At 42.8% G+C, this 15,444-nt stretch overlaps 1 protein-coding gene across 5 annotated transcripts; it reads left to right on the forward strand.

Annotated features, from left to right (window-relative positions):
* The first annotated feature begins 64 nt into the window (after positions 1–64).
* cdk11b (cyclin dependent kinase 11B) lies at positions 65–15,102 on the forward strand. Of its 5 annotated transcripts, none has more exons than XM_086034588.1 (20): positions 65–86; positions 1,411–1,541; positions 2,443–2,582; positions 4,078–4,205; positions 4,282–4,420; positions 5,465–5,640; positions 6,163–6,285; positions 6,398–6,496; positions 6,577–6,753; positions 6,850–6,924; positions 7,480–7,691; positions 8,887–8,977; positions 9,064–9,185; positions 9,267–9,372; positions 9,447–9,568; positions 9,649–9,756; positions 10,073–10,189; positions 10,460–10,608; positions 13,016–13,205; positions 14,615–15,102. In XM_086034588.1, the coding sequence occupies exons 2-20, from the start codon at positions 1,425–1,427 to the stop codon at positions 14,705–14,707; spliced, it is 2,484 nt and encodes an 827-aa protein (XP_085890714.1). In that variant the 5' UTR covers positions 65–86; positions 1,411–1,424; the 3' UTR covers positions 14,708–15,102. The 5 variants fall into 5 exon arrangements, with proteins under 5 accessions (XP_085890714.1, XP_085889894.1, XP_085889038.1 ...); XM_086033768.1 differs by lacking the exon at positions 65–86 and adding an exon at positions 205–226; XM_086032912.1 differs by lacking the exon at positions 65–86 and adding an exon at positions 646–963.
* Positions 15,103–15,444: the final 342 nt, after the last annotated feature.

A 15,444-nucleotide genomic window follows, 5' to 3' on the forward strand; every position in this document is an offset into this window, starting at 1 on the left:
GCTTGTTGGGCGGCATTTTTTTTTAACAAAACGAAGAAGCGTGTTTGGACTTCCGGTGAGCCAGAGTACTGCTGACCATATTCCAGGTTTGTTATGAACACCTTGATGCTTTACAAATCAAACTAGTGCCGTTGCCTAGCGTGTAAATTTCAGGAATGTAATCATACTATCTTTTACGTGTGTAACTGCACTATTCAATAAGCAACACTTGCTCGTACCACAAGAAGTAAGATGCATGTAATTTGAGGAGAATGTCGCTCGTGCCGATGATTAGCTTGCTAGTTGACGTTAGCAGTAAACCTAGTCTGGCGTTTTGAAATTTGGAGTTTCTCCTTCGAGATTTGCATGTTAAATTGAAGTCAAACCGTGAACAGTACGATTTTGGTACCGTCTAGCTGGTTAATAATGAAAGGGGTCCTCGTTTGACAACGGTACAGAACGGCGTGGACACAAAGGAAAACATTAATTGTATGTGTGAATATCTATCTATCTACAGGAGACACAAAAAATGACAAGTTTGTTCAACCACGAGCGATCATGTAAGAGCGCAAGCCATTTTCAACGCTTTAGATTGGTCAGTAATGTGTAAAAGTAACACCCGCGCGTGTGGACTGACCAATAATATAGATTTTTGAAAATGAATTTCACCAACTGTTACTTATGAGGTTTTGAGGAGCTCTTGTTCACAAGACCTAGACATCTTTTCCTAGTGCATGCTAAATAAAAAGTTTGCATAAAAGAGTGAATGAATAAATAAAAACAATAAAATGTCCCCCTTAAGTTTACAACAGTAATAGTTTCCCCTAAATTCAATCAATATACTGGAACAGAAATGTTCATCTTTCATGTATCACTGATTATCTTTGTTTTAAAGTTCAAAAACAAAAAAGTGCATCCTCAGTGCAACTGGCCAGCAGTGAAATGAACATCTCATCAAGAACTGTCTTCTCTCCGCTGCTTTTTGTGGGTGTTCCTTTATTCTTGCGTGTCCCATATTTAGCTGCCATCTTCGTCGTACTGGCTTTCTGTGGCAGAACTTAGTGACACAGGCATAGCCATTATTGACTTTCACTTGCATTGCTTTCCTTTGAGCAACCATGGTAGATAGGCTTGCTTTTGAATTTGTTGAGCAAATAAAATGCTTCCGTGATAATATTCCTGATTAAGCGCAAATAAGAGATGTCTGCCATCTCATGGTGAACGGTGCTATTACAACTTAAAACTACAGTAGTGGGAACATGTTTATTAACAACCCCCCATACACACCCTGTATGCCACCTCAGTTCAATCATTGTTCTATTTGAATAAGTTTCATTAATTTGATCAGAACCGTAATAATGTCAATTTTTCTTTGCCACTTCTGTGATGATGTCATCAAATGTTGCGTGTGTTTGTTTTGCTGTGATGCAGGTGGTGGAGCGTGGATGCTGATGGGGGACGAAAAAGAGACCTGGAAAGTTAAAACTCTTGAAGAAATACTACTGGAGAAGAAACGCAGAAAGGAATTAGAAGAGCGAACCGATACCAAGCAACCGAACAATGTAAAGTACATCTTAAGACCAACATCTACATGTAATCAATAAATAAAATAGTCAGTTTATTATACAACATTGTCTATTTACAAATATTTAGCATTTCTATTTTGAGAATGATGTAAGTTAACTATTTGCTGTTCAAATATACTGTATGTGTGTGTATGTATGTGCATATACAGGAAGTCCTCAATTTACGAACGAGTTCCGTTCCTACACTGGCGATGTAACACAAATTTCCACGTGTGTCGGATTTCACTGTTAGTCGAAATTTACATCAAAATACTTTGTATAAAAAAAATAAAAATACATTAAAATAAAAGCATAAGATCTTGTACTTAGCATTACTGCTGAGAGACGGATGGAGAAGGATGAGAGGAGGGCGAAAAAGGCAAAGATACTGCCGGCGTGCAAACAGACCAAGATCAAGACACTGCGTATGCTGGTCTTTGTAGTACAGGAAGTGCTTGTATGCAGAAGTGCGTTGTTTGGCGCGAAACCCATCGCAAATACACAGCTTCCAGCTTCATTCCTGCGATGACTGACATGAATATCAAGTGTGACGCCTTGCGTCGCCGTACACAGTGGCTTATTCAAACGCCGGAGCAACTCTGTCCGCTCAATCTTGTAAACAGATTATTCAGAATATTTCAGAAATTGGAATTTTGACCTTAAACTGAATATTGACTGCATGCAAACGTAGGCAATCTGGTGCTGAAGTCAAAATGGTGGAGGAGGCACGGGCATCGTAAAGTCGAAACGTCGTAGGTCGTGTACGTCGTAATGCGAGGACTGCCTGTGTATATATATATATATATATATATATATATATATATATATTTTTTTTTACTCCAATGTCATTTTGCATTCACATGACACAATTCCGCAATAATTCCTGTCTTTACCCTAGATTTCCCAAAGCGTTGTTCCACAGGCGGATGCTCGGGAAGCCAAACGAGAGACCCCGGAGGAAGGAGAACTACGGGATCAAAGGATGGAAATAACAATTCGCAATTCCCCCTACAGTCGTCAAGATTCCACAGAGGACAGGTGCTTGTGCCAAACATCAGCAACAAAGCTACAGTGGGTATAGAAAGTATTCAGACCCCTTGAAAATGTACACTTTCTGTCATTGCAGCCATTTGCCAAAATCAAAAAAGTTGATTTATTTTTCTCATTAATGTACACTCAGCATCGAATCTTGACAGAAAAAAACTAAATGTAGAAAATTTTGCTAATTTATGAAAAAGGAAAAACTGAAATATATGGTCATAAGTATTCAGACCCTTTGCAGTGACCTTCATGTTTAACTCACATGCTGTCCATGTCTTCTGACCCTCCTTGAGAGGGTTCTGCTCCTTTACTGGAGTCCAGCTGTATTTAATTAAAGTTATTGGACTTAATTAGGAAAGGTCTATATAAGACCTTACAGCTCACAGTGCGTGTCAGAGCAAATGAGAATCATGAGGTCAAAGGAACTCCCTAAGGTTATACATTAATGGCCACATTATGCCGCCGCCCCTGTGTGACCTATATCTTTGCTACTGTAACAATGAAAATTTCCCCACTGTGGGATCAATAAAGGCATTCTTATTCTTATTCTTATTCTTAGAGACAGAATTGTAGCTAGGCACAGATCTGGCCAAGGTTACAAAAGAATTTTTGCAGCACTCAAGATTCCTAAGAGCACAGTGGCCTCCTTAATCCTCAAAGGGAAGAAGTTTGGGACGACCATCACTCAACTGCTAGACCTGGCCGCCTCGTCCAGCCAAACGGAGCGACCGTGGAGAAGAGCCTTGGTGAGAGAGGTAAAGAGGAACCCAAAGATCACTGTGGCTGCGCTCCAGAGATGAAGATCCACAAAGTCAACTATCACTTCAGATCTCCAGGTGTGAAAAACCTGTTGCATCATTCCCAAGAAGACTCATGGCTGGACTAACTCAAAATGGTGCTTCTACTCAATAAAATTCGTCAAGGTCTGAATACTTATGACCATATGATATTTCAGTTTTTCTTTTTTCATGTATCTACAAACATTTCTACATTTCTGTTTTTTTCTGTCAAGATTGGGTGCTGAGGGGACATTAATGGGAAATAAAATGAACTTTTTTGATTTTGGCAAATGGCTGCACTGACACAGAAAGTGAAACATTTCAAGAGATCTGAATACTTCCCGTACCCACTGTAAATACAGCAGGACAAAATAAAACTATCCTTTCCATGAAGCTGTTTAAGCACAAATTTTTCAAATTGCAAACCTTTTTTCTCCCCAAACCTGTCATTTTCTCAATTGGTTTAGATTTTGGTGAAACTCCAAATTCTACCACTTTTAGATCGTAAGACTTAGGAGGTACAGTTGTATGCATGTTGGGAGGTACAATTGTGTGCAGCGTCAGAAAAACAATAATAAAATAACCCTTTCTTGTGGTTGGAAAATGTATCAGCAGTAACAAAATCTGTTGTGTTAAAGTCATCTTCAGTAGAAGGGAACGTTGTTGATGCGAATGATCTCACACTGCTATTTTGTTTGTATTTTTCAATACAGAGGAGAGGAAGACGATTCCCTAGCTATTAAGCCTCCACAGCAAGTTGCAAGGAAAGAGAAATCTCATCACAGAAAGGAGGAGAAGAGAAAAGACAAAAGACGCCATCGCAGCCACTCGGCTGAGGGTGGTGAGAGGACTTCATTCCTAAAGTTTTCAGCACAAAATCCCCATCCGCATCCACTGAAGGTGTATTCCCTTTACAGCAGGGAAGCATGCACGGGCCAAAGATAAAGACAGGGAGCGAGATCGCAGGAAGCGTCAGTGGGAAGAAGACAAAGCCCGGCAGGACTGGGAGAGGCAGAAACGAAGGGAGCAGGCTAGAGCTCATTCACGCAGAGAGAGGTGAACACAACATTGAAAAAGCACCGTGCTGAAGTTTTTGTTTAGGGGCAGTGAAAGTTACCAAAAGTCCCTGTTGGAGAAGCTTTTGTGCCAATTACTGTAGAATTGGGACTACTGTATAAGCCACAACTTCCTCCCCCAGCTTTAATAACGGCATCTTAAACAATGACGCGGCTCATTTTTGCTCTGGGAGTGTCATAATCTCATCTGTTCTTACCATCTCTTTAGCTCACTAAAATCATGCTTACAGTTCATGAATTTGACAATTAGCTCCATGTTAAAGTGTGTGTTAACTGTTAATGTAAAGTATGCCTAAAAGAGCAATCATAATCATTTTGCCCAAAACGCGGCATTTGCACACAATTTGGGTTGTTGTGCAGACAGATGTATTTTATTGTGGCACTGGCAGGATTTTCACTTCTGTGTTACTTTGTGCTGTTTCTCCCTTTTATTATTTCCTACACAAAGTTTGCAAGATTTGTTTTTCTCTCATTTATGTGCATTCTGCCCTCCATGAAAGTGCAGTGTTTAGTTTGGCAGAAAGATAACAGTTGTCCAAATGAGAGGCTAAGTGTTATTGCTTCAAGCTGTTTATTTGTCATAAATTTAATTCGGAGTGCCTTAAATCACAGCATTTACCATTAGTCTCAGTTAAAGAGGAAGTCAAGTCAAAAATGTTCTATCCAAGGAAATGTGCAATAATACTCTCAGGCATATAACTATTAACCTGTGCTCCGTGGAAACAATTAGAACTGCTGGACTTGAGTTTGGCACACGTGTTCAAGGCAGCATAGTATGTTTAATGTGCGTGGTTTATAAATCTTGTGTGTGAAATGTTTGAAGCAGATTAATTTGTATTTAGTAGGTGCGGCTTGTATACAATTACACTCAATAGACTACATTTGACAATAGTTTTAACAAAGTGCAGCCCTGTCTGTTGTTTAGCATTGCCGCAGTCATAACGTTGTGATGCATGTTTTAGTAGTAAAGTTTCTAACAAGAAAAATTGCATTGACAAAACTGGGCTTCTGGTTGTCCGGACAGACCTCGACTGGAATCTCCTGGGTTTTTTTTGGACCACAGGGACCGTCTGGAACAGCAGGAGCGGCAGCGAGAGCGTGACAGAAAACTGCGTGAGCAGCAGAAAGAGCAACGAGAGCTGAAAGACCGAGAGAGGAGGGCTGATGAGCGACGCAAAGAACGAGAGGGTCGACGAGACGGTCAGTATTCAAATCGGGACGGCTGGCTCATCAATCACTCCAGAGATGGCCCAATCGCGTTTTCTTCCACAACGACTCATTTGATTGAGAATATTTGCCGAAACCGAGTCCTCATCCGATATCTCGGCAATGCGTTGAGTAGAACGAAACCAGTGCACATCCGAATTGTCTCAAATGTCAACATTTTTTAAATTTGAATAGAAGTATTGTAACGGTATACCCTTTTTATATGACTTAGTCTGGCGCAGCAGTGATTCAAACCAAGTAAACAAAACAAAATCATTTTGAAGCACAAAACAACGATGCCAAAAAATACGTTTAAATGTCCCGTTTTAAATCAATTAAATCTTCATGATAAAATATCTGAAATTCCACTTAATGCAGTAACAAAATGAACGTCTTAAATGGCCAGTGAATCGATTTGACATGTTGCAACATTGTAGACGTGAAAGCACAGCGCTTAACTTTTTAAGAGGTTAGGGTCATTCGGTCGCGACTAAAAACCAACTCTACGGTCCGCAGTGCCTTCACACCATCGAATGTTACCGGACGAGTATGGTGAGAAGCCGAAGCAAAGTCACCGCAGCCGCAGCCCTGCTCATGTTCCTCGGGAGAAAACAGAACCCGGTGAACTACGAAAGATTAGTGAGTTTGTCGCACAAGAACATGTCCTTGAATGCTGTATTAAAGCGACACTGTCGTAGGCCAGCTTTTTTTTGTTGTTGTTGTTGTTGCATAACTCGTGATTTGCTTGCAGCGTCAAAGGAGGAGAGGCCTGAGGTTCAAGACCTACTCGCGGATCTTCAAGACATAAGTGATAGTGAAAGGAAAACCAGCTCTGCGGAGTCTTCCGGGGGTGAGAGATGACATCCTCACTTCAGCCGATTAGCAGGAAAATATGAGGCCCTTCACTCATTCGCACGTCCCTTTATATAGCATCAAGATCTGGTTCTGAGGAGGAAGAGGGGGAGGAAGAGGAGTCGAGCAGCAAGACTGATGGTGAAGAAGAAGAAGAAGAAGAAGAAGAAGAAGGAGAAGAGGAGGAAGAGGAGGAGGAGGAGGAGGGGGAGTCAGTCTCGGTCTCTGGCTCAGAGAGGACTGAGCAGAGTGCAGGTAATCAACAATTCCACATTTTTGCATTGCGTTAGAAGGGAGTTCCCTATGTAGCCGGCCGGGCTAGGCTTAACAGTCGGGTCTCCCTTCTTGCAGAGGAAGTGAGCGAGGAGGAGCAGTCAGAGGAGGACTTTGAAGAGGAGCAGGAAAATGGAAATCATATTCCTGCAGGTCAACCGCTGATCTTAATCAAACATTTCGTCATCATGTTTATTAGTTCATTTACTGGCCACCATATATTTGAGGCTTTCCTTACTCTGTCCCTGATATTGTACGCTTTATGTTTTGCACATGATAGTCATAATTTATTAGATTTGAGCGGTCAGTAATCCAATGATTGCATATGAATAACAAAATGTACTTAACATGTACCACATGAGGGTTTTTGAAATGCTTTCTCAGGACTCGTTGCTGCGGGCACATCTGTGATCCAAATGTAAATGAGAAGGCAGACCACTGAATGCTTTTGAGCATAGCAAGAGATGCCTGTAATCAATTTCAGATTCACTCTTTCACCGCAGACACTTTGACTTGCCACATTTTGAAAAGCACTGGTGTGATACTGCTGCTGCTTATAGTTGGAGCAGTTTAACACCCAAACCGCTCTTCGGGCTATAATTCTTCATCCATGTTATGTTTTATAGCGTGATTCAGGCGCCGAATAGTTAGGGCGCCGCATTTGAATAAAATTGAGCATGCTTCTCATCTTCAACCTTCATCCAACAGTGCCAGAATCCCGGTTCGACCACGACACCGAGGAAAGTGGTGAGGATATGGAGGATGAGGAGGAAGAAGATGCGGGGGATGGTGACCCAACGCCTCAGTCGCAGACTCATTCACGCTCCCCCACACCTGAAGGAAACTATATTCCTGACTCCCCCCCAATTTCACCTGTGGAGCTCAAGAAGGAGCTGCCCAAATATTTGCCCGCTTTACAGGTGCATGTCGTCACATCACACTTATTTAGATTCTGTTAGCGTTAAACCATTAACATACAGTGTTTCCCTTAATCGAGGTCTCAGCTCTAATAGACGCTCTACCTCATAATATTTGTGTCCACTTTGCCAAATAAACCCTTCACCTAACATAGTTGTACAGTATATAAGATCTATTTGAATGGAGTATATTTATATATTTGTCTACAATGAAGTGATCATATATAATGTTATTGAATACTGTGTGTCCTTGGGAAGATAAGTCTTTCAGATAATGGCTGCCTTTTAAATGTTGGTTTACAGTTGGTGCCTTAAAGTGCAAGTCAAGTGATTTTTTCAAGAATATGTTCTATGCAGGCCCACGAGTTGAAACAAGGCATTCTGATAAATAATGCGTTTGTGGAATATGAGTTAAGCAGCAAAATCCACCCGCTTTTAGCCATCTCAGAGGGCGGCCATTTTGTCACTTCTGTCGACTGAAAATGACATCCTAGTGTCTCAGGGCTAAGATAATGACCAATCATGGCTCAGCTTCAGAAAACAGGTGAGCTGTGATTGGAAGAAGAGGTGGATTAGCTCTTATTCCACAAACGCAATATTTATCAGAATGCCTTGTTTCAACTATTGGGCCTGCATAGAACATATTTTTGAAAAAAATGTGTTTGGGTTGACTTCTTCTTTAGCTTTCAAGTGACCCAACTTAATGAGTTTTTCGAGGTCCAAGCCACCACTCTGCAGAGTTTTATTTTAATTTGTTTTGTCTTCCATTCCAAAATTTAAGATTAGAGCGCTAGATGTTCGCAACATTACTTCACAAAAAGCTGCAGATCGGCAGACAGTGAACTATTCTTCAAAGAAGAGGCTTTGGGTGATTTATTTCCACTCCCAGTTTTACTGTCAAACTAAACACAAAACGGAGAATTACACATTGTGTATTTAAAGGGGAAGCCTAGTAGGACTGAACGATTTTGGAAAACAATTTAATTGCAAAAATTTTTTTATTCCAGCCAAAACAGCACAAAATACACAACACGCTGTGAGCTTTTGTTTTGTAAACCTTGCGAGGTGACAAAGATCAAACATGTTAGACACTCGCCTCAAGCCCTCATGACACGAAAAACTCATCTGCTCTTACCCATGTGTGCCCATTCCGTGTGGAGCTGTTCATAATGTGAATAAATGTGTTGTTGTTTTTTAGGGGTGTCGCAGTGTGGAGGAATTCCAGTGTCTGAACCGAATTGAGGAGGGGACGTATGGTGTGGTGTACAGAGCCAAGGACAAAAAGACGGGTAAGGGAGTAGACGTGATGTGTGCCCATTGGCTGTAGGTGTTGTAGCTCAGATAGCTCAGATGTAGACTGCGCTCATGTTTACAGATGAAATCGTGGCCTTAAAAAGGCTTAAGATGGAGAAGGAGAAGGAGGGCTTCCCTATCACGTCTTTGCGAGAAATCAATACCATATTGAAAGCGCAGCACCCCAACATTGTAACAGTGAGGGTGAGAAGACTTCTTTTTTTATGTATACTTTTTCAAAGTCATGCATTCCCTTTTAAGTGCGTGCAATGTAACGCGTTGTAGGAAATAGTTGTTGGAAGCAACATGGACAAGATTTACATTGTGATGAACTACGTTGAACACGACCTGAAGAGTCTGATGGAAACCATGAAGCAACCTTTCTTGCCAGGTGATGAATCATCTTGATGATTATGAATGTTGCGTAGCACACTAGTTACCTGCTGAAACGCCGCCGTCTTGCAGGAGAAGTCAAGACACTGATGATTCAGCTGCTTCGGGGAGTCCGTCATCTCCACGATAATTGGATTCTCCACCGGGACCTGAAGACGTCCAACCTGCTGCTTAGTCACAAGGGCATCCTTAAGGTGGGTGGGCTTTTATGAGCTATTTTCCGTACTTTTTTCTGAAAACAGTGCAACTCAACGATATTATTCGGGTATTGTAGGTCGGTGACTTTGGTTTAGCCCGTGAGTATGGTTCCCCCCTGAAGCCTTACACTCCTGTCGTGGTGACCTTGTGGTACAGATCACCAGAGCTGCTGCTTGGAGCCAAGGTAAAAGCACCACTCACGCTACGGTGCAAATACAGCTGCACTTATAACTGAGGGACCATGTCGTCACCGCTGATATTTTTACCCCCAAAATACATTTCCAAATATAAACCAACATCTGCAAATCACTCAGCTTATGGAAACTCGATTTTGACTTTTACACAAGTTGATTTACACGTGGAAAAGGTCCAGCGGTCGTCACAGCACATCCACTTTCACAGGCGAGACAGACCGAAGTTGAAACGTGCCAGGCAGACTGTCTGCGTTATGTTTTTATGGACTGCCACTGTGTTTTTTTTTTTTTTTCTCCTTCCTGCAGGAGTACTCCACAGCTGTCGACATGTGGTCTGTGGGCTGCATTTTTGGAGAGCTCCTTACCCAGAAACCTCTTTTTCCAGGAAAATCTGAAATCGACCAAATTAATAAAATATTCAAGGTAAATTTTCTGATTTATCATCACCGTTCTTTAGCGCTCACAGTGCAACTCTGCAGCACACCACAGGGTGGAGCTGCTGGCTCTAAGCAGCTCTGGGGAAGAAACAAAGAAGGCCACCCTAGTTGTGCGAATGAGCTTGGACTGATTCAGGCCTCTCAAATTATGCTGCAGTCGTTACCTGTGATAAAGCTTTTGAACACGTCTGGTTGAGTGGAAGTCCCCATCTGCCCTTCCAATAAGAGCTCCATGTGTCGTTTGTGTGGTCTTTAGGATCTGGGGTCACCCAGCGAGAAAATCTGGCCGGGCTACAACGAGCTGCCTGCTGTGAAGAAGATGTCTTTCTCAGAGTATCCCTACAATAACCTGCGAAAGCGCTTTGGCGCGCTGCTCTCGGACCAGGGTTTCGACTTAATGAACAAGTGAGTTTATTCAAAGCACTTATTTTCCCCGTATTGAAGGCAGCGCTGCAGTCTGTCTCACTTTGGAACCTATCAAAAGTGCGAGCTTATGTTTTGCTCAAACATCACATTTGTGTGGTGGTTTTACATTATGACATGAAATAAAACCTTTACTGACAATGTTTTAGTCCCTGGCGACGGAATACCGAAATCAGATGTGAGCCGCAGGCAAATATCAAACGGATACATCAGTTACAATCAGCGGGATTTGACAGTGGAAAAAAGCTCACTCACATCAATGCATTCTTACGTTGCTCTTTCCTTCGGTGGCTCCAGAGCTTTTTATTCGCTCCGTGCTTTTCTGGCCGCCTCACTTAAAACATGACAACAGTAGCGGACTGGTGATTCATCAGCATGCCTCTGCTCCATCCCCGTGTTCTGTTTCGCAGATACACTCACCATGGTGACGCCCCACACTTCCAGGAGATGTTTGTGCAAACATGTAGTATTTGATAAGGGACCTTTTGGCCTCAAGAGCAATTCATGCGTCCGGCGAAGGCTGTTGTTGTTGAGCAGCTGCAAGGAAGAAGGACGTTCCCAGATATTTACACCCACCCACAGAGTCGTTGCATGCACCTGTAAAAGAGAAACCTGCACTGTGCAGTCTGAGGATCATGGTTCACTGGAGGTTTTTGGTCCCATTCCAGCTGTAAAAAGAAAACCAGGAGAAATTCAGTCCATGTGAGGTCAACACTTCACAAAAAAACCCCAAAAAACTCTTGTTTGGAAAGTGTCAGACAGAACCGCTGAATAAATGTTGAAAGGTATATTTTGGCAACTAGATCTGTTTGCACTATCACACACTGGTGCCTGCAAACCTTTCAAGTCCAAGAAAGACTTTGATACGCAGTTGGGTTCAGTTGCAAGTTAATGTTCAGGTGTCAGCAGGATCTCCAAACTCAAATATTCCCACCCTGATGTAAAGAACCTCTAGAGCAGTATTTCCATCAGCATTTTCACTGCAGTACAGTAGTGTTACTCATGGAATGAATTGTGTGCACAGCTTTATGCAAAGCAACAAGCACACCAGAATTGCTTTTTGCGTCTGTGAAAGAATATTTTCACAGCAGGCCAGCCCACGAGTTGAAACACGGCATTCTGATAAATATTGCGTTTGTGGAATATGAGTTAAGCAGCAAAATCCACCCCTTTTTAGCCATCTCAGGGGGCGGCCATTTTGTCACTTCTGTCGACTGAAAACGACATCACAACTACTCAGGGCTCAGGTAACGACCAATCACGGCTCATCTTCACAAAACAGGACTTTGATTGGTTGTGACCTGAGGAGTTGAGATGTCATTTTCAGTCGAGAGAAGTGACAAAATTGCTGACCCCTGAGATAGCTAAAAACGGGTGGATCAACTCTTATTATTTCTCAGAATGCCTTGTTTCAACTACATACCTGTCAATTTATACGTTTTCCATGTATTTTATACATTTTTTGATCATTTCAAATTGTGTACGTCGTATAACAATTTTTGTACGGGGTAAAAAAAAAAAAAGCTCGTTTTTTGTTAGACCGATCTTATCTTGCCCAATTCGGCTCTAATACGGAGCGTCCGTTAGCGATTGCGACTGTAAACTTCGGTCGACTTTCACGAGCATAGCGTTCTCAGTTCCGGGTGTACGCCCCCTACTGCCGGAAGACAGCTGGGATAGGCTGCAGCACGCCCGCGACCCTTGTGAGGATAAGTGGATTGGATAATTGGAGGATGTCGTAGGACATTTTTCCTGTGAAATGCGACGCTGAGAGGGCCGGAGCTAGCAAGTCCTTTACTTGGGCGTCACGTATCCGTCCGAAGGTATTTGATTGTGTTAATGTAGACCAGGGGTCACCAACTCCGGTCCTCGAGGGCACCTGTCCTGCAGGTTTTCCATCCCTCCCTGCTGTAACACACCTGATTCAAATGATCAGCTCACCAGCAAGCTCTTGCGAAGCCTGATAACGATCCTGATCATTTTAACCATGGCCCCCTTTAAAGCAGAGCCAAATAATTAGTACTGCTTTTGTCACCAGGACAGCCGGGGGCGGAGCTAGGGTTCTCAAGAAGCTGAGAGTGAAAACGAAATTGAGCCCCTATAAAGACGAAGTATATTGGAAGCACTTCATCATCGAGCCGCCTGATTACCCTTTTCAGCAACTTCCTGTCAGTGTGTCTGCTTGCAGTCTTTCTGAATGTTCTGCGCTCCTGTTTCTGTGGCAGTATAGTATTGAGCAGGCGTCCTCAAATGTCATAGGCCTAGGCTTGCGATGTTTTCCTCCAGGCCACAAAGAGGGCTCTAGTAAAAATAAGAGGGTAATAATAATCCGCGGTCGCCTGGCAGTGGCTAGCATCTCCACGTGAAGTGACTGTGGATGCTCTTCCAGATTCCTCACCTACTGTCCCAGTAAGAGGATCCTATCCGACGAGGGGCTTAAGCACGAGTACTTCCGCGAGACGCCGCTACCCATCGACCCATCCATGTTCCCCACGTGGCCGGCCAAGAGTGAGCAACAGAGGGTAAAGAGAGGCACCAGCCCTCGGCCGCCCGAGGGAGGCCTGGGCTACAGTCAACTGGTAAGGCCATTAAGTTCCACTTTCTCCATTACATAAAGCTAGTAGGCTTTCCGAAGGCTGCCTGTGTTAAATAGATTAAAGGCCGACAAGCCACTGCTTTGTGTCTGCCTAGTTCCTCCTCGTGTTTTCCATGATGCGCAGCCTGACGCTGCTAATGTCTTCAGCAGTGGTACTACCCACAAGGAAGTTCAATTTCCAGCAAATTGCAATTGTACCTTTTGTAATAACTGCTGAGGAAGGATGTTTTGTAATAAGTAGGAATGGAGTGTCTCATGATTATAAAAATGATCCATTACTGTTACAGTGGAACCTCTGAGGTCAAACATGATGCGTTCCGAGACGTTGGTTGAGCTCCAATTAGTTCATATTGCAAAACAATTTACCCATAACCCATTAAAGCCGGGAACGCACAATCGCCTTTCTACCACTAAAGCCATGAGCGCTGTTGTGTATTTCTCCCTTTAAAGCCGGGAGATCGTATAGGTCATTTAATCCAATTCTTAGCCTCTTAGCCAATGAAATGCATCAGATTATACATGTGACGGTGTTGCGAGTTGTCGGAAGATACCCGGAATTTTTTCGAGGAGGAATCGAGCGTGGGAGCTCTCATTTAAGTCACGGCAGTGATTTGGACGACGCGCTTGCGGACTTTAAAACCGTACGGCGGCTTCGTATGGCATTTCGCGTGAAACCAGCCAAACGTGATATACGGTTAAGATATGTGTTCATAGGTAATGACGATTTCAAAGTCTTTGTAAGAGAATACAGCATGGTAATTACCACTTTCTTTTTTTTTCAATTAAAAATAGTGTTTCACTTCCGTCTTCGATCAAAACTGTAAAGATGAATAAACTCGGGCCTGTGTGAAAGCCACATGTCCAAGCTCTCAAATTCTTTTGGAATCTGCTACAAAGATATTAATTATTTTGGAGGTGTTGAATTTCCAGAAAAATGTCAGGTTTTCAAAGGTGACCCCAAAGACGACCGTAGGTTTTAGAGAGCAGGCTTTAATGGGTTAAAGAAAATCTGTTCCAAGGACATACTGATGCAGTCATAAAATCCTTTATTATCCACGCACACATTTGTAGGTAATTCCATCTTTCTTAAGCAAGTGTGTTTTTGGGGGGGAGGAGGCTGGCACAGGTTAATAGCATTCCATTCATTTCAAATGGGAGAGATGGTTCGAGGTTCAGATGTGAGTTTTACAAGGGTGGTCGAGGAGCAAATGAAAGTACCACCTGTCCTGAAACTTTTCTAACAAACGCATCCTATTGTCCAATTTATGCTATGAATGGACTTGGTCTTGAGTTTGACACTTGTGCTGCTAAACTGATCTCCTTGTGTTTTGTCCCCCCCCCCCCGCTCATTCTTGAACATCTGCCATGTTGTTTGGGCTTCTCTGTCTGCAGGGGGATGACGACCTAAAAGACACAGGCTTTCACCTGACCACCAGCAATCAGGGAGCGTCTGCAGTCGGTCCTGGCTTCAGCCTGAAATTCTAAGCATGCTCCCTGGCTGAGAAAGAAGAGCGCACGTACAGAACACTGCCACTGGACCGAACTGCAAAGCAGATCAATATGCGATCAGTGCAAACTGTTGCCGAGGACTGTCTCACAGCAAGAATGGTGGCTATGACGTGTTCTAAAATGTTCAGCTCTCCTCCACCTGTGTTGCCATAGCCATTGTCGTCATTTTAGGAGTTAGTTTAGTCTGTTATTTTCCTTTTTTTACTCAGTGATAGAGGTTCCGATGTTATGAATGGTGATGATGGAGGCGAGCTAGTGTTAAATGATGCGGGATTTGCTTCCCCTCTGTCTGGCACAACAAACTCAAAACAGCCTGTTCACTCAAACGATAAGTGGATATTTTATACTAGAAATAAAGAAAATGAAACTGTTTTGTGATTGTGTTGCTTTGCAAACACAACGCCGCTTTGCCAGATCAGTGGGGGAAAAAAAACAACAAAAAAAACCCTGTCTCTAGTTGTCCAAGGTGATGTCATTCTGCTTTTCGCCACGCAGCCTTTGCTCTGCCATTCCAAATTAAATGGCTTTTCAGCGTTGGAATCGAATAAATCAACTCTTGGATTTGTGGCCCACAAAAAAACAAAAAAAAAAAAATATCAAGCAGCACACATCTGCTCAGTCCAAGATGTGACTCTTTAACAAAACAGACAGACAAAGAAGTCAGTTAATGAGTTTGATCGGTCTCCCGCCGGTGGAGCTCTTCTGTTCAATGT

The sequence above is a fragment of the Filicampus tigris genome, chromosome 1, assembly GCF_054856515.1.
Source record: "Filicampus tigris isolate MCC_2025a chromosome 1, RoL_Ftig_1.0, whole genome shotgun sequence".
NCBI classification, from domain to species: Eukaryota; Metazoa; Chordata; class Actinopteri; order Syngnathiformes; family Syngnathidae; genus Filicampus; species Filicampus tigris.